General features: G+C 44.7%; 1 protein-coding gene and 1 long non-coding RNA gene across 3 annotated transcripts; one reads left to right on the top strand and one right to left on the bottom strand.

Moving 5' to 3' along the window:
* Positions 1 to 168: 168 nt before the first annotated feature.
* LOC134029104 (tumor necrosis factor receptor superfamily member 19-like) lies at positions 169 to 13,928 on the bottom strand. 2 transcript variants are annotated; one of them, XM_062473090.1, is made up of 10 exons: positions 13,392 to 13,928; positions 12,905 to 12,995; positions 12,466 to 12,579; positions 8,417 to 8,595; positions 8,194 to 8,279; positions 3,001 to 3,165; positions 2,701 to 2,826; positions 2,347 to 2,449; positions 1,662 to 1,972; positions 169 to 745 (listed from the first exon to the last, which is right to left on the bottom strand). In XM_062473090.1, the coding sequence occupies exons 2-10, from the start codon at positions 12,968 to 12,970 to the stop codon at positions 741 to 743; spliced, it is 1,155 nt and encodes a 384-aa protein (XP_062329074.1). In that variant the 5' UTR covers positions 12,971 to 12,995; positions 13,392 to 13,928; the 3' UTR covers positions 169 to 740. The 2 variants fall into 2 exon arrangements, with proteins under 2 accessions (XP_062329074.1, XP_062329075.1); XM_062473091.1 differs by having other exon boundaries at positions 13,514 to 13,928.
* A 2,360-nt stretch (positions 13,929 to 16,288) lies between these two features.
* Positions 16,289 to 18,265, top strand: LOC134029578 (uncharacterized). Its single transcript, XR_009931645.1, has 3 exons — positions 16,289 to 16,422; positions 16,634 to 16,739; positions 17,618 to 18,265. It is a non-coding gene; the product is annotated as an uncharacterized LOC134029578 (long non-coding RNA).
* Positions 18,266 to 19,021: the final 756 nt, after the last annotated feature.

The raw sequence follows: 19,021 nt of genomic DNA, 5'->3' as shown, positions 1-19,021 counted from the left end.
AATATCAAATGCATTGTGGAAGTGAATAGAATGTGCAACCACCAATGCTTCAGTTGAAAAAAGGCAGGCATACTTACTTGTCAGTCTACAAAAATATTGACCTATTTCCTATTTTACAATATCTACAAACAATTCATATATCATACGTTCAAACATTGTCTTGTTCAGTTTTTGTATCTAGATTTTCTACAAGGTGCATCATATCACAGGTTTGTTTTTTTTACATGTTTTTCTTAGGAGGAAATATCAATTGTAAACTTGAAACAACTGCTTCATGAAACGTCAACTGCCATATTCTGTACTTAAAACAGTTTACAGTCACGTGAGTGAGTGCACGACATTCTCAAGTCCAATATGAGGAACTACTTCTAGTCACATTGTCCCTCAAAAGTCAGTCAACACGTCTCATTCATTGTTTGAACTTCAAAAGTCAACCTCTCGTCCAGCAGGCTCACATTGTGCATAGTTTTCCTTTCCTTTATTCTTTCAGTCTCCTCCCTGATGCTTTTATTTCGCCCGAAGTGCTTTTGTTTGCGTTTACTTACATAGTCTCTTCAGATGTGTGATAGGCTGTGGATCACAAGTCGATTAAAAGAAAATCGTTTTGGTTTTTCTCTTCTTTTTCTTTTTTGTTTGTTGATGAATTGGTGTGTGTGGGCTTGCCGTAATCTGAAACGGGATCTTGCCGTTGTCGGGTCCCGGGCGGTTCAAGGGTGGAACACGAGCCAAATAAATCCATGTCATCCTGAAGGGGGGGGCGGGGGAGAGAGTGGAGAAAAGACCACAGTCATTAGTAATTTATCCACCAAAAGCAAACTAGAGGGGGGAAACTGAGTTCAGAACAATATCACTTCACTACATCAGAAGACTGGACTACTGGGACACTGCCTGGCTGTATTCTCTGGCTGGTTCCTGTTTTCATCGACAAACCACTGGCCCCAACCATCAAAGGGAGTCCAACAGTTGAATCATTTATCCACCAAAAAGAATCTGTGTGTCTGTGTACTCTGTGTGTGTGTGTGTGTGTGTGTGTGTGTGTGTGTGTGTGTGTGTTTGCGCGCACACGTATTGTGAGACTGTGTGCGCACTAGTAAATCTCTTTTCAATCAGTTTGTCTTGACTCCTCTGCTTCAGTTTGGCCAACCCCTCCCCTCTGGTGCAGCTGAAGCTTGACTTGGCAGAAACAAAGAAGCTTATTCGAATACACCAGCAAATTGTGTGTGAGTGCATTGTATACACACTGTACTGACAACCCGCTGCAACCGTTTCTTATCGGTGCCTGTGTGAGAAACAGGCGCAGGAGAATTGGTCATTTGTTTGAGGGAAAGAAGCAAGGCTTTTTTTCCCCCTCACAGCTCTGTCATGCCGTCGTTTATTTAAGGCCTTTGGTTTCCTGAGCTTAGAGAGTGTTTGCGCTCGCATACTTTCCCCCCACGTCCTTGACACTGTAAAGAAACGTCTATCAGTCAATGCATGGTTGGAGAGCACCATGGAAATGCCTGAGTGTTTTCAATTAATTCAGTCCTCCCACGCTCTTTATACTTTACAAACGACACCGTAGCCTTGTCTGAGGAACACACCGTTTGCATTGCATGGACAATATACAACAGGAACCATTATTTGTGTCTCGGTAGCTTGTCTAGTTTCTGCGGGGCGTGTACCTTCCAGGGAGGATGCCTGCTGCTTCGGGAGCAGAACCTCCGTCAGAGCCCCGCCGTCCTCGTAGCACTCGCTGGCCTGTGCCACCGAGTCCTCCTGGGCTTCCGCCCTCCACCTGCATCCTTCATCGTCCTCTCCCCTGCCCTCCTCTTCCTCCGCCTCCGCCTTGCGCGTTGGTTCCTGGTGGCCGAAGCCGTCGTCGACCCTGTCCGGGTCCTGTGGCAGCAGCCAAGTCTGGTCGGTCTCTCCTGAGAGAGAGTCTGGACGTTCTCCCGGACAGGCCGGAGCAGGCTCCTCCAGGGGGTGTAGGTGTCTAGGGAGAGAAGGGGGTGCAGAGGCCAGGGTCGACATAAATCTCTCGTGGTTGTGAGGACCAAGGCTATCTGTAGTGCCGAGGGAGAGCTCTGACAGTGATCTCCCAAACAGACCCTGCAGATGCCATAACAAGACTGCTGGCCCAGCCCTGACGTGTGAAAGAATGTGTCACTGATCCAATTTGAAGCAACGCCGCAACCGTCTCCGTTTAGGACTTTTGCAGGGTGACGTGCTTTGGGCTTAGGGTTACAAAGGATGTGCTTTCCCATCGACCGTGGAAAAAGCGCGAGCAATTTGGCGATTGTTCTCGTGTTAATTGGTTGGTTCACGGTGCATGATGAGAAATGCTGACGTTGTGCGTTGCTAACTCACCCCAGGTGGAGGCTGTCCTGAGACGGGAAGGGGCTGGTGTCTCGTCTCTGGCCCCGACCGCAGCTCTCGTCACAGCACAGCGAGGGGATCAAGTGGACGGGACCTGGACGCCGCACAAAATCGAGTCACCACCAACCCGCCAGACACCAGATGTTCCCCATCCATAAATGAACACACTGTGCTCTCGAAAAAGAATCTTGATATTAATGTGACATGGAAAAAAAAAAGGATTCAAAAGATGGATCTCTCGGTCAAATGTTTTGCGACGACCCGGTAAAAGAAGTGTATGTTGAATGACGTGTGGGTGGGCTGCAGTAGATCCGAAACCGTCACGGGGCCGGACCCCGAACCTACCGCAGGCATGGCCCGGGGCCAGGTGACACTGGCAGCATGGTCTCTGTTGGAGCTCATGGAGCCGGCGGCGGTCCAAACAGGACAGCTCCGCCCCGCTGTACGGCCCATCCTGCGGCCTCAGAGATGCTGGGAGACAGGGACACAACATCACCACGAGACAGTGCACGGCATAGCCACACTCCCTTTAGCGCCTATATAGAGAAAAAACACTGGTGGGATACTCAATCGAATGCTGTGTCGTAAGAGTTGCCTTTTGAGTTGAGCCAAATACAAAGTGTGTGCGCGTCATGGTCGACTCACCACTGGGCTTCTTCTCCAGTAGCTGCCTCTTGCAGTATATGACACAGAGGATGAGCAAGGCCAGCATCACGGTGGCCAGGGCGCTGCAGATGACTGCTGCCAGGGCCATGTCCCTGGGGCTGGGCACCACCGAGGGGATGGGCACCAGGTCCACACGGCCGCTACCTGCAGGGGAGGCAGGAGGGACAACGAGGCACGAGTTTACGAGGCAGTACTCTGACTTGGTTGAGTCTATAGTGATGCGTGATTGGCACAGGACTTGTGTTTTGTTCATCTTGGACCTGTGGAGTTTCCTAGGCCAGGGGCTGAACAGTTCAAAGAGAGAATGCCTGGATGAGATCCCGACAGTCTCTCCCTGTGTCTCTCTCTCCCTGTGCCTCTCTCTCCCTGTGCCTCTCTCTCCCTGTGCCTCTCTCTCCCTGTGCCTCTCTCTCTCTCTCCGTGCCTCTCTCTCCCTGTGCCTCTCTCTCCCTGTGCCTCTCTCTCTCTCTCCCTGTGCCTCTCTCTCCCTGTGCCTCTCTCTCCCTGTGCCTCTCTCTCCCTGTGCCTCTCTCTCCCTGTGCCTCTCTCTCCCTGTGCCTCTCTCTCTCTCTCTCCTTCTCTCTCTAGAAGGTGTTAGTCATTTCTATGCCTCCAACCCTAAGGCTCTTACATGCCAGTCAGACAAGTCGTTAGGCCTATGATCAAGGCAGTCTGACCAGACGTTTGAAACAGGCCTCAGGTTTGAGTGTGTGTGCACAAGCATGTGGGTGCATGAGAGTGTGTTTGTGCATTTGTGCATGTGTGTGTGTTAAACCCAAGACTGCAGCTGTTGTAGCCACAGTCATAGCCCAGAGGGAAATCTGATGTCATTGTCTGCTCCCAGCCTCAACCCCAGATTGTTCACACACTGTCACATCAAGAGTTCTGGCTTTGATAAAGGACTTCTCCTTACAGTTTCCCAGAAATGAATTACTTGGATTTAGTATTCTGGAAATCATAACTTTAGTAACAGTCTCTCATGATACAGTTTTAACGACCTTTGTGAAACAATCTGTTCAACTCTACACAAAAGCTGAATTTGACGGTACTTTTTGCAATTGTATGGAAACATTTAAAATAACTAATTTAGTCTAAAGCTTCCTGAAGGGATCATGTTAGGAGACTGAGACTACCATAAACATGAGACCAGCTAGTTACCCGTCATTACAAAAAAATGTAAGAAACGGAATAACTAAAATATTGTGAATGACTACATGGGGGGTTGGCTTGCAATCTTGGAGTTACAGTACAGGAATCATAAAGCTAACTAGGTTTAGCATTTTTGGATTCAAGACCTCTTTGTGATGCAACGTAAACAGTACTTTGTGTTTGCCCAGCTTTTAATATTTTTAAGCGGATAGGGGATAAGGGTATTTTTGAATTCCATGTACCGGTAATACGTTTTTTTTTTTCCTTTTCTGTCTCTCAGTCAGTTGCACTTCAAAATTCAGTGTGGCCCTAGGGCAAAAATAATGACACTTTCAAACATACATGGTAAGCAAACAGGTGATAACACCTTATTAAAACAGGATTAGCAGGTTTTAGCATAGTCTTCAAAACTGTTAGATAGTAACTAAGTACATAGAGTTAGCAGGTTTGACAAGAGTCCTTGCTCTTTTCAGTTAAGACGGAGTGTCGAGGGCATTCTACTCTACCCCATTTCAAAGAACATCAAACTAGTTTTGATACGTCCTTTCCATCGACACATTAGAAAATAGAAATTTCCCCAAATGACAGACCATCCACGAAATCTTCTGAAGGATGAGACACCTGCCGATCCAACCCCACAGTATTCTTTGCAAGCATATTCCTTTTCTCCCTCCATCTCTACGGCGTAAGAGACCCTCAAAGCTAGAGCTCTGATTCAGCCCGCCTTTCAAAATGGTGCATCTCCCCCACACCGCACTGTCTTATCAACACCTACCTGCAGGCACAGCTGCAGCAAACACAGAACGGCCTGTTGAAGAGACCTCACCTGCCTTATCGCTACCCACCGTACTCCATCAAGAAACCACTGCTGTTGATATGCGGTACTCTGCTCTCCTTTGTGTCGATTTTGCGGATTGCCGAACTAATGCACAGGGCTCGTCTATACCAGACCTGACGGGAGAAGGGAACTCAAACCAACCGATGGCAGCTTCTGAACGTTTCAAATTCCAATGTTATTAACCTATGGCACTTTGACCACTTTATTGAAATGACTTGGAATTTACCCAAGAGTTGGATCAACAGATGCTCTCATAATTGCAGCAATTTCAAAGTTTCCTGTGTTTGTGTGATTTTAACATTTGGATACTTGCTTGATTCAGGCAGAGATAAAGAGATCTGCTGCCCTGAGCATAAATATGTATGTAAGGGATTGATGTACAGTAAAGTATTTTTTTTGGTTTTGAAGGCTGACTGCTCTTGCTTGGCTGCTGCTTGTACAGGCATTTCCATGGAGACAAGTTCCAGACAGCTCCCATTAAGGTATTTTCTGAACACTCAAGCATGCACCTTCAAAGTGAGGACAGATACTGCAGAAGACGCTGAAAGGTTGAGATGATCTGAAATGTACAAAAGTAAAGAATTGAGGTTTTAAGTTAGGTTAAGAGATGTTCATGTCTTTGAGAAACTCTAGCCACGGGCCTTATATCTAGGAAAAGTGTTACTGTAGCATGTAAAAGTGATAAGAGAATGTTCCCTGTCAAAGGCCTGGGCCTGCATGCTTGGGCCATTTGTATCGCATTGCTTCAAATGAAACTGAACAGACATCCTTTGTGCATACTGTGAAATCCTGGATCTGAACATATTGGTGCCTACAATATCAAGGTTTACAGATTTTGAGACCTCTAAACAACAGAACGTCAGACTGTTCAAGGCACAAAGTCAAAGCCAAAATGATTGTTGATGTTTTCTGATTATAAAACCAGTAGATAGACCTCGCCATAAATCTATTTGGAGATTAATACAAATGGCTGAACACTGAAAGGGATGACGGAAACAGCCAACTTCAACAATTCTACCGTGACACTGAAGAGGGGGGGGGGGGGGGGGGGGGGGGGGGAGAGCTCCAGCAGATGAAATACATTACAGCGGGCTGAAAGAATCCATAAAACATAATCTCGTTTTAAACTCCACTCCAGAAACTTTTGGGGGCCGGAGTGTGTCAAGATTTACGGCCTTCTCTGACAGCAGCATCACCGCACAGCTGCAACGGTGCTCTGGGCTAGTGTAGCCTATTAGCGTGATGTGCCCTTTTCACCACTCTCCGCCGAAGGAGGAGAAGCTACAGTGAGCGCTCTGCCGAACTCGCAGTAGCTAACTACCGGCCGGCTTTGCATCGAGACACAGTGGCCACCTTTGCCCTTTGTCTGCTTGTCTTGCACTTTTGATAGCAGACTGACAAAGACCCAGAAATAGTTTGTCATAATAACTCATTTATTTTTTGTTCTTTTGTTGCTATCTGGTCATCCACCAGCCAAAATTGAGCAATCAAAGAAGGGAATGTGACATGGCTTAATGTTACACAGACCCAGGGGTGTTGTTAGACATAAAGCTCTACTGGGGCACAGGCCCTTATTCATATCCCTTTTTTTCTTCCAAACTTGCTGCGCACAATACTCGGCTATAGAAACTCCCCTTGCTTAACCCACTATACAACAGTACAGGAACGCAAGTTTGATATCAGCTTTGGCAGGGACATCAATAGTTAATGCGAGCACCCAAATCTTTTTCGCATTCATTTTAGCACAGATACTGTTTTTTGAGCTTCATGTAATATTGTTTTAATGTTTTAGTCAAAATAAGATGATCGGTAGGCCTATCATTTAGAAACTTTCTTTAGTTTTGTAATGTTTTCTTAGCCTACCTCAATTCTGACTTGTGTGCCGAGTCCGACACCTGGACTTCTGTGTGCGTCCTGCAGTGGCTATTTGGCAAGCTCAGAAGAGCGCGCTGACATGGAATTCTGCGGGCATTGTTTTGTGTTTTCGGTTAAACTGCTTTGATTTTACAAGCGTTGATTGGGATACTGCGTTTATTTTTTCCGGGATTATCAATCTAAATGAATGCATTGCATTCATGCATGACTAATAAAGTAAATTGTTAAAACTCAAACTTTTGATTTTACTGGGGCACAGCAGATTTATACTGAGGCACGTGTCCCAGTAAAAAGGGTCCAACGACGCCCCTGCACAGACCCCTATATCTAGAGGAACAAACGCTCTCAAGATCCTGGAGACGTCTTCTTCTCTATGACGTAGGGGTGCTAGACCTGGCTCAGCCGGTTTGAACTCCATCGCTGCCAAAAACAAGTCTGCAGAGACAACTATCAGGAAGTCACACTCAATTACCAAAAGGTATAAGTTAGCTAGAATGCTCGCTCTGCGTGGGTGTCTAAAATCATAAGGTTCTACTTAAGCACCCCTAATGACCGGAAAAAAAACGGATGGTAATTAGACGTGTGGCCTACTGGAATTTAATCCCCTCTTTGTGGAAATACAACCCCCACTCCCCCCTCCCCCTCTCTGCTTGAAATAAGGCATCTGGGGATAAATATGAAGTAGTGTTAAATCACCCTACTGTTTAAACATGTCTTGGTGGTTAACATGCTAGCTAACAACACTGTAGGATGTAAAAGATCACTTCCACACCACCAACATAAGGTAAGTATAGTGAAGTTTCAGTGTTTTTTGTGTTTGATGTGACATATTGTGAGAATGGATACCTAATGGTGGACAAAAATTACTAAAACCTAAATAAATCCAGTCCTGGCAAGACTGGCTATTATGCTAGCCGTATCCATTTCAACTTTTATAGCCTCGCTTGTAAAACTAAGCATTTATTAGGGCATAAAGCATAGCTGGCTAGCACAATGAGAAGGAGTGTATGAACAAGGTTTTTCTCCACCTATTTAAGGGTTGTGGTCCTGATTACTCTCAGGACTTTGTGCTGGCATGTTTTATAAGAAGGTATGTGCTTTGTTGTGGCATTACTGCATTGACGTGCGTTTAGGGTCTTGGGTGTACATCTGGCCCCAAGTTCAATAGTTTGAGCAGTTAATGACATTCTCATTCAAGGTTTTCGTTAGTCTCAAATATCACTGCTTGCATTCCTTGGCCTGACTTGAATGGTTCAAATGATTGAAAACGTTTCATACAGATGGACGAATGTTTGTGAATGACAACTTACAGTGTGGTTCATATGGAGGCGGAGGGTCTCCACAGGGTATGCATTCCATGTCTTGGAACCCACTCAGCTTTGTCTTCCGGTAAAATCTGTTAAAATACGAGGACCAATCATCAATGGCCAACAGTTACTCAAGCTGTGAGCAATTTTAAGGCTGTGCCTGGAATTATTAGGGAATATATATCATGGTACAGTACAGCTGAATTATTTTTAGGGATGGCGTTACCCAGGCAGGCAGTCTCCACACACTGCGTTGCTGGTGGTGGAACAGTTGCCCTTCTGGAAGCGGTTGATGAGCCCACAGTCCAGGCAGGGCTTGCACTTCTGCAGACTCCGGTCCTCTTTGAAGCGACTGCTCCGGCAGGGCACACACCGGGCATCCTCTCCGTAACCAAAGCCACATTCCTGGGGGGATTAAGAGGAGAAATCCCTTGGTGGAGAGGTTGGGGCGAGGGGAGCGCTAGAGAAAGACTGTGAATGTGGACAACCAGGGGTCTAGAATCAAACAATGATCTTGGCTCACACGATGGGAAGGGAACAATAGCCTTTTTTGAGAGTCTATCTTACACTGGCAATAATCTCCCTGACTCTCCAAATCAATGAGTGGGTTTCCGCTGCAGGCCTCGGAATGGCCGTCCATTTAAATGATAAAGGCCATGGTGGACACCCACTGTTGTATTATGGCTAATTTATTGCTGGAGCTTTTTGTGCTCCTTCCTCTCTCTGAGGAGACTCAGAGAGTGTGCTAGTGATTGAGAGACCAGCATGTGAAGGCAGGGCTTCCATAAGGGGGCAGGGATTCCAGAGAGGTACACAGGCGTAAGATGCTGAACACCTCCCATGCCCCCTACAGCAGGCACTGCTCTTAACCAGAGATAACCGCAACCCTCCCATATTTTTGTCTCACATCGAACACACAGACCGACTCTGCGGGCGGTCGACGACAGACTAGATCAGGGAGTCAGGTGGCTGAGCGGTTAGGAAAGCGGGCTAGTAATCAGAAGGTTGCCAGTTCGATTCCCAGCATGCCAAATGACGTTGTGTCCTTGGGCAAGGCACTTCACCCTACTTGCCTCTGGGGGAATGTCCCTGTACTTACTGTAAGTCGCTCTGGATAAGAGCGTCTGCTAAATGACTAAATGTAGATCTACCCTTCACAGCCCTACTTCCACCCAGAACGAGCATGTTGCAAACAATGCCGACTGCAAAGCCATTCAAACGGAGTGTAAATCATCACTCAGTAGCATGTGACCGTGTGTGTGTTTGGCCAAGCGTGCGACGTACTGCTCCAGTTCAACACTGTATCGTGTTTCTGTGGTTCGCAGAGGGGCAACCTTGATTTGGGTTGGTCGTACAGGGACATTTACATTCCGGCTGGTCGTCGTATCCCACACCGAGGAAAAGGAGCCCACTGGAATGACATCAGTCTTTGTATTGTGTGTGACAGCTGCCGTGGTCCTCCCTGGCTCACCCACAGTTGCCCCCTGCGTTCCCAGGCCAGGGGCACGGATTAGAGGTGGGGGGGCTCATATATCATTTGCGTGAATGTCGGCTTCAAACGCTGCGCCTCTCTCTTCACCCGTGTTCCGTTTCACCGCCTGGGCATGCAGTCTCGACGGAATGTGGGCACAGGAGCCAGGGGGAGGGGGGCTGGCAAGGGGGTGAGGGAGGGGGCGGGATGTTGGCCCAAGAGCAGAGACCCCGATCACATGGTGGCACCACGGAGTCGGAGCAGAAGAAGACGAGGAATTTGGTCCTTTCAGCCGAACACATGCTAACCGTCATCGGACCTGGGATGGACTGTGGCCACAGGAGGGCCAGGGGGCAAGGCTGCAGCTGCTGTTGTGGGCTAACCATATAAGGCCCTGCTCTCCAGCAATGCAGGACAGGGTGCTGAAGACAGATAATGTGTGTGAGTGCGAGTGAGAGTGAGAGAGAGAGAGAAAAGAGGGGGATGATGATGACTGACAACTTAGGAGGAAATAAAGATGACCACTGGCCTCTCATGGTTAGAACTCGGAAGGCATTACATTGCTGCCCTGTAGGGTTAATCAAGTACAGAGACCCAGGCAGAGAAGCTGACTTCCAGCGCTGGTAATGAGCCCAGGAGCCTGGGGTTTTGTACCAGAGTGAGTGAGGCCAGCTGCTGCGGAGCACCTCAAAGTCATTTTGGATGGCTATAGTGTCCCATTTCCAGATGGGGCCCCCGGGAAGATTCATCCATTGCCGCAAAGCCTAGCGCTGGCACCAACTTTGCCCATGTGGCAGCACAAGGCAGGAGGAGCCACTGGCACGCACACAGGGCAGGGCCGGTCACAGAAGAATAGGACCTCTGAGCCGACGTCTATATCCATATCCATGTACCTCAAACATTCAATAACTCCACTGAGGAGTGGTTCCTGTCATTACTTTGTCATAGGTAACATAAGACATCAGTGGAAGATCTCACCCATGCCCTGCCGAGGAGACTGCACTAAGGTAACATATCTGATAAAAGGAAGATAAAAATCTCTTTCAACTTTCTTTACAAACAGAAGTGGATGTTAACTTTACAACAGATTTTTAGGCTATACTGCTTTTTAACCCTTGTGCTGCCTGCCTTTGGGTCACAATGACCCGAAGATAACACAAGGGTTAAGAAAGGCGAGCGCGCGAGAGACAGAGAGAAAGAAAGAAAGTGCGCTGGGGTAAACATGTTCAGGCAGGAAGATCAGAGATTAAGAACAAATCACAAGAGTCTCCAGGGGAGGCCAGTTATCTGATCTGCTAATTAACAAGCAGGGGGAAACAATGTGAGGTTGTTAGCACGTTGTGCCATCTTACGTTCTCCACGCACACACTCTCACAGACTCTGCCCTAAAACGTCTGCATTCAGCATCTCTCTCGACATCAAAAAGATCTCGCTCTTTGCCAGCGGCTTTATTTTTCATGCCAGTGGCTTCATGCACAGTTTCCCATTCTAACATCCATCTAGCCCTGCCGGTTTGATATGTTGCCAAGAGAAATAGCACCACACCAAGCTAGGTAGGATGCTATTGATGGAGTGACAATACAAAGGAGGATCTTTTTAATAAAGGACTTTTCTACTGACTGGGTGGGTATTTGAGCTGGGAAGCTAATTAAGGTTTGCGAGCTCGCTTTCCACTGGCTTCCTTCCAGAGGGAAGTCAATAAAAGTTTGGGGGTGGAAAAAAAAAAAAGAAAGAAAGAAAGGGGGGAAAACTAAAGAACATTCCTTGTGGAACTATGGCAGCCTCCAATACTCATCCCACCAACATGCACTTCTCCTCTCCTCTGAGATCCAACCTGAGATGGCATCTCGCTGCTGCACACATTGAAGGATGCAGACAATTATCAACCAGCATTCGTGCCTGTTGAACTGGGAGAGGAACATGAGATCTACTGAAGCATGCCTCTGGTGACTGCATGTCCATGTGTACCAAGATAAAAGGCAACATGGTTGAAAAACAGCATGTGCTAAACAGATGTTGAAAAAGCATTAGAGCCTTTTCTCTGTCTCCCTCTTTCCCTCTCTCTACAAATGCCTACCTGAGAACATTGTTAAATACTTTACTAAGTTGGGTCGAGTTAAGGCTTGGTTGAACAATATTGCCTCACTAATTGCCTCTGTACCTTCCAGCGAATTCTACACAGTGTATCAAAATCAGTGTCTTTGGCAAGGCCAGGGGGAAAAAGTCAGAATCCACTCAGTATACTGCGACTATATGCATGGCTTCTCTCAAACAATTGAGAAAATAAGTCGAACAAGGAACGCAGCAAAAAACAATGGACACCATTCAGCTGCAGAGGGTCAAAAGTATGGGTGTGACTGATTAAAGAGGTTCGGTGTTCTACAAAAGCTAATAACACTGTGGCCGTTTTCCCCGTGAAAGAGAGGAAGTCATAAATAACCAAGGTCCCCTGGATAAGATTCACTTCTCTAAACACTGCTGTCCTGCATGTCTATTCGTGAACTGGACTTTTTCTCTCTCGCAAGGTCATTCAGTCCATGGAAATTACAATGCGATTTGAGTCTGTTTAGCTTCTGCTTGATCATAGTTTTAGCTCTGTTCCTTTTTAAAGATAATTTGGCAAAACAGCAAATGTTTTCCTCATAACCGCAGTGGACATTAAGCAACTGTAGCATTGGGTAAGAGTCCAAGTTAGAAGCACATTACATTTTTTCTGACGATGGGTACAGTTATGCACGTAGAGCTCAATTACCCAGTTTTTGTTTTAAAGACTATACAGTATGTCATGATATTAGGCCCCAAACCTTTGATAACTCCTGTCCAGCGTCACACTGCTTGCAGGGTTTACAGTTCCCAAGCTGATCCTTGTACTCCTGTTCTCTGCAGTCTCTGCTCTCCTCCTCCGCCCTCACAGGAACCTGAGAGGGAATAACAACCATTTGATACTGGCCAGTTAGATTCCTGTGTTTCAACAACGCTTTCATCAGTAAGAGATAGTGTGGGCCAGAGCCAGTAACTGCTCCCCCCCCCCCCCACCACCACCTCCACCCTGATAGATCCACTATTTATCCACAGGCCTTGACTCTCTTGAATTTTAAAGTCCTATTCTGTTGCCCAGTAATTTATCTTTTGTTCATGTAAACACAATGATATGACCCACTGTACTTTCGACAAGAACTGTTAAGAATAAACATCTCTATATTTTGTGCAAAGTTTAAAGAAATATTTAGTTCAGTGACTTACCAGAGATGAGCAAATTATGTGTAATGACAGTAAAAGCAAGCAGCTGTGTCCAAGTATCCAGGCCATTTTAAGCGGCTGTGTTGGAGGGTGGCTGTTGAAAAAAAGGAGATGGTAAATTGACTTATTAAGCAATCAAAATTCATTTCCATGTCATCCTTTCACAAAAAACGTCACAAGTAATCCACTCTAGTTTAATTTGTAGTTTCATTTATAGCCTAGGTGCTTTATTTTGAAACGTTTACTACATTTTTTTTTATCACAAAGTATTACGACTATGTATTGCAAGCAAGTTGGTGTTCATGACAAAATAGTAAGTCGATGCAGCTTGTTTGGGGTAATTCGTGCCCACATGCCGTGGCCTATAAAGATATATAATAACCTCTAAAAAAAACTCATACCCTCTTGAGTGATATATGATTGTATTAGAATGAATACATATTCGCGTACGCCCTCCGTGTGCACACATTCCGTGACTTAAACTACCTACTATAAATGTTTTGTAGAACACTTGGGACTTGATTCTCGTTCCCCCCAGTACTGCGATTGTAGTAGCACCCCGATACCGACTATTGAGCCTCCTACATCGGGCTCCAGATCATTCCAGCTCACCGAAGTGCTTCCCTGCGCCCGCTCCGCTCCAGTCCTCACGAAGCACCGAAATGAGGACAAAATCAGCGCAGAGATCAAAGGCAAGGATGGCTGCGACCTAAAGCATGTAATCGGATCCCTGATCAGCAACTAGATGAAAGCACAACTAAGTGCGTGGACATTAGCGCTCAAAACGAATCAATATGATCATATGACAATTACAAAACAAAAACATTCGATACACTCGCAGGCTAAACGTAGGACTAGAAAAAGTCTGCAAAGAGCAAGAAATCGAAAGGATTATTGCTATTCCGCTTTGAAATGGCCTGCCATCCCGCTCCCAGCACCGCCTCCCCCTATGCGATCGCTGCACTGTTTGTTTGGTTTATCTGAGGGTTCGCTGTTTGATGCCTGCCTCGGGTTTGAAGTTGAGCACAGCCCTCAAACATTCCCTTTCATCTCAATGAGCTGCAGATGTCATGACGTCATTCCACGGTTCGAGGATTGGCTGGGCTGTCCTATCTGCAGGTTTTGGAGAGGAAGTCAGTGCCAAGCAAGTTGACAAACAGAGAGGGCTTTGACTTTATTCGTGGCCAGTTTGGATAATTGCTTTGATAATAATGTCTTTATTGAATTGTTCATAAAACGTCGAGTTAGTTTCCGGTTAGGGTTAGGGAATCGGCACTCTGAATGAACTAGGTTGAGACAGGGTGTATAGCCTAATAATCTTTTATGATCATAAATGCAAGTGGACTAATTGTGACAAGACTATTCATGCAATGCACAATCACAACCTCGACAATCAACTACAGACAATTAAATAACATTAATAGGTTCAACATAATGACAAAAAGTCATAGTGACCAAAGTCCAGCTCTGCGGCCAGTTAGTGAACATGTCTGGGCTTGTTAATTACATAATTTGTGTCCAGGTTGTGAACACATAGCATATGAAATAAACAGTTTGCTATGATCCTTTTAAACTTATTTTGTTTCAATTGTGCATGTCTATTCATAAATAGATTGATAGTTAATTGTTAAATATTGTAGCCTATTTTCTTTGTATTTATGAATCAATATGCTCATTTTAGTTTAGACCCACAGACGCAAATGTCTGTCTAGTCTTGGCATTGGATTCATAATTAAATTATATTATTCCCTGACAACGACAGATATCTGCTTCTCTGGTCTAAGTGTTCAAGACTTCCTGAATAATTCCTTCATCTCGAAATGTGCTGCATTGGTGGGTACAAGGCTCTTGGACATCGTTTTGCCCATCTAGTTTTACATGCATTACTATACTGTCGCTACTCTCGTCTGCGTAGAGACCTCCGCGACAGGGTGGAGCCTATGTTTTGTCTCCATCTACTGGATATATGGAGTCAATGGACTTCTGCGTAGGAATTTTAGCATATTTTAGTTTAGCCTTGTAAACTGTCATGTGATTGTGCTTGTCTGTAGGCTTCGTGGTTGTTCCTGGGTTTTTTATGATTTAGAAATGGACTTAGGCCTTCTTGAAATATTCATGTAGGCCTACAAATAAGGCTTAGACTTTTCCCTTATGCTTTTCATTGTTTACTTGATAAGGTCCCAGATGATTCCAGATGTGTTTTCCATGGGATAATTGATATCCTCCTATTTTAAGCAATGTATATTCTGGCATAGACATATTCTTTGAATCTTGGCTATAAATATGTTTCCAATATTTTGTAATCCATGTTAGGTGCGTGGCAAATGCAGACCACTGTGGACTTCTCTTCTTTTTTACTGCCACTTTAAGAGTTGCGTACATTGAACCTGCAGTGTTGAACTTGTCCAGAGATGTTTAGACACGACCCAGTAGCGGTTCCTCTCTATAGGGTAACATAGAGATTTTTTTGGTATAAAATCTATGGAACATCATATACTGAGCGGATGTGTCTGGCGGGTTATCCAGACTCTCTTGTGGTAGTCCAACAGGGACTTGCGCTTCACGAGGTGTGAAAGGATGTAGAGGACAGGGCAAGATGCCGCAATGTGCGTGGACAGTGATGCTTGCAGACAGAATCGTGCACTAAAACGTAAGTACCCTGCTTCTGACTCTGCAGCAGGAACAGTATGGGAAATGCTTTTGTACAACGTGAATAAAATACTTGCTTAAATTGCAGTCCAATACTGATATTGTGTGGCCTTAATAGAAAGGATCAGGTTGCATTCTACGTGTTAGACTGATTGGTATGTGAATGCTGCATTTTGAATGATTTTGATATAAATAAGGTGCTCAGATCGTTCACAAGTGCTGAAAGTCATTGACTTAGGATAGATGATGTCATTCTAGTACGTTTGCATTAGTCAACTATGGTGCCAATTGCACTGCACCAAAATCACACAGCAAAATACTTCCTTGGTGACTCCAGGTCTATCTGTACAGATACCCAGGCCTAATATGAACTTCATACAACATTATGTATTCATTCCTATGCAGACGATTGTAGAACACATTTCAAGGAAACTGTAGTTCAGGAGGATGCATGGAATTAAACAGCTGTAACCTATAGGCTTAACGTTTTTTCATATATTTGTAATCAACCATGTTGATGACTGAAACATAATATTTGATTGTCACACATAGCTGCATGCCTTTCTATCCTTAAAGTACAAACGCAACATGCGGAGTGCCCTGTTGGTTTCTAATCTTACTGTAGAGACTACAAGTACCATCGTTCAGTAGCTTCCCCCTACCATCCGTCCGACCAACGAGCACCCGCCGCAGCAATCACATGCACGCATAATACATTATTAGAACATCGCCTTTGAAGGAATTAATATGTAGGAAGTAACGGTTTTACTTGCGTATGAATCCCAATGTTGCTCTTTGCAGGATAGGAAGTGAAAATGAGTGGTGTCAACTCTTTGCTAAGGCCATGAAACGGATGTCTTGGAGGGCCATAAGTGAGTAAATAATGCTGATACTATAGCGAAGAACTGGCTACTGCAATGATACTTTATACGCAATGAAAGGTGCGGTTGTTTTGAGCTTCAACTGTCTCAAAACTGTCTGACAAGGTCTATTTTGTTTTTAAACTAACGAATGTAGTGCGTACCAATGTAATAGATGGACAGGTGTATCGTAAAAAGAATAACGGTCCTGTTTGTGCTACAGTCTTTTTCCGGGTGGAGTTTGTCTGCAGTCAGTGCAGAAGATAGAAGTCCAATGGTACATAGCAAGCAAACGTCCCTGGAATGATGGCGAAGTGTCGAGACCCATGGTAAGTTAGGAATTAATGTGCTGGTGTGAATGGGCTAAACTGTTGGTGTAAATTATATCGCTTCATTTAGCCTACCTCTGAAGTGAAGCGATTGTGATGATTGTGGGGTGCACAATTGTTCTAGGACAATTATAAACAATGCAGGGATGAAGTTATGATCAGAGTTTAAGGAATTCCTGCCAGGGCCGGCCCTGGGGTTTTGGGGTCCATAAACAAAAGCAGTGTAGGGGGGCCTTTGATTGACTATTATTTTTTTTTACAAATGTTTTTTTTTGGGGAGGGGGGACCCGAACTAATCGCGGGGCCCTAAACTAATGTTTAGTTTGTTTATTGGGTTGGGCTGTCCCTGCTTCTTGCCGTCCTTTCTTTACATCCATCCACTGTTGATGCCTCAAGCCAATTGTGCTATATGCATGGACATTGCAGGGCTAGGTGCTACAGTTATTGGTACAGTTAATAATGGTTTGTTGACATCGCAAAAAATGCACTGCTTCGAAAAAACTTCGTAGTGGCAGATAGTGCTTATAGACCTATTATTTGTGAGAAAGGGGTAACACAAACACAATGGACATATTTTGTATGAACAGATGACAAGACTGTTCTGAGTTTACATTCTCATGTTACTCCCAAAATCAATGAAGATCGGGTTAGGGTTAGTGTGACCTAGTGCTCTTTCATGTACAGTATAATGAATGTACAAAACATTCACATTGAGTTCCCAAAATTACAAGGACACACTTGATGTTGTAAGGAGTCAGTTTCCCTTTTACTGCTGATGGCGCATCGTGGTGTTTTATTGGGATTAGTTACAGTATATCACGTAGACATCCCGGGAAAAAACACAGAATGTCCAAAAAGATTTTTGTGTGTATTTACAGGGTGCCATGGGTGACAATCCGTCATGAGTACATGGGCCCGAGGAACTACCAGCTCCCTCGTTCTACAGCTGTCAGAGACGTCAAGCAACTCATCTACGAGGAGACAGACCTGCCCATTACAGAACAGCAGCTCATACACAATGGCAAAGTGGTGAGACATAAGGAACCCGTCTCAGCCATGGAGTCCCAATTGGAGATTTGGTTAACTTCAAATTAGAGTTGGAGCATGTTGAAGAGTATGCCCTTTTTATCACAGTAGCAGGTATTGTGCATATTTGGTTTGCACAATACAAATCCGATTAGTGAGTGACCATTCCTAGTGTGCATGCGGCACATCCTGTGTGTCACACTGCTGTTGTCTCCCGGCAGCATCCCGCGCTCCTCATTTGTTCAGTGTTTTGAACGTATCAAGGGTTTTTTAATAGACTAAGTATTCTATTCAGATAATGTCAGACAACATCAGGACTGGTTAGAATGACTGTGTGCTCCACTGTGAAACAACAAAAGCACATTGTTTGAACAGAGATGTTGCTTGATAATCGGACACAAGACTTTGATCCAGTTGTATCGTAGCCAACTGTATTGTCAGTTGTTGCCAGGACAAGATTAGAACTCTTAATCTCAATTTTTACCTTCCAATTCTTTCGTTGTTGTGTTGTTTAAGGAAACAATTTACTGCATGTTCAGGATTAAAGTAAAAAAAAACATATTGCCTTGAGTGCCATTAGATAATTGCCCCCTTTTAAAGTGTCCAATTGCTTTGCACATGAACAAAACATCAACTATGACATAATCATCACCATAATCAATGGTGCCATTGATCTAACTGAAGCCTTTTTACATGTGCCCCTGCTGTTAGAGAGGACAGAGATTGACTTCTCAGTTCTGTGACCCTTTCACTACATTTAATCATTTTCATTACTTGAATTAGAGGAGTTGTAACTGGTTTCTGCTCCACTATGAGTTTTTAAAATATGATAACAGAAATCTATTTTGTATTGGCTGTTTATACATATCCATTATTTAAATTTTGGAGGAACTTAAAATTAAATTGTTGTGATTGAAATGAAGTATTTACATATTACACACAGGAACCCTCCCCTAATACAGGATTATATTTTTAGATAAGACAACAATGTCTGCTGCCTACAGAATGATCACATATTTGGCAGCTAAAGTATAGAAGATACTGTTTCAGCTGTGTGTGACTTACTTGGACAGCTCGCCAGTGGACCTGACGCATAATGTGAGACATGACCTTCCAGTCCACTGGATGACAACTGGCATTTAGATCCTCTTCTATTCTTAGCAAATATTGAATATGTTTCTTGAACCAATATTCATATACATGTAGATCTAAAGTACACCCGAACAATGTTTTAGCTAATGTTTTGGCTAGTGTTA

Source organism: Osmerus eperlanus, chromosome 11, assembly GCF_963692335.1.
Source record: "Osmerus eperlanus chromosome 11, fOsmEpe2.1, whole genome shotgun sequence".
NCBI lineage: Eukaryota > Metazoa > Chordata > Actinopteri > Osmeriformes > Osmeridae > Osmerus > Osmerus eperlanus.
Note: the sequence above shows the minus strand (reverse complement) of the source record. Positions and strands in the feature narration are given on the sequence as shown.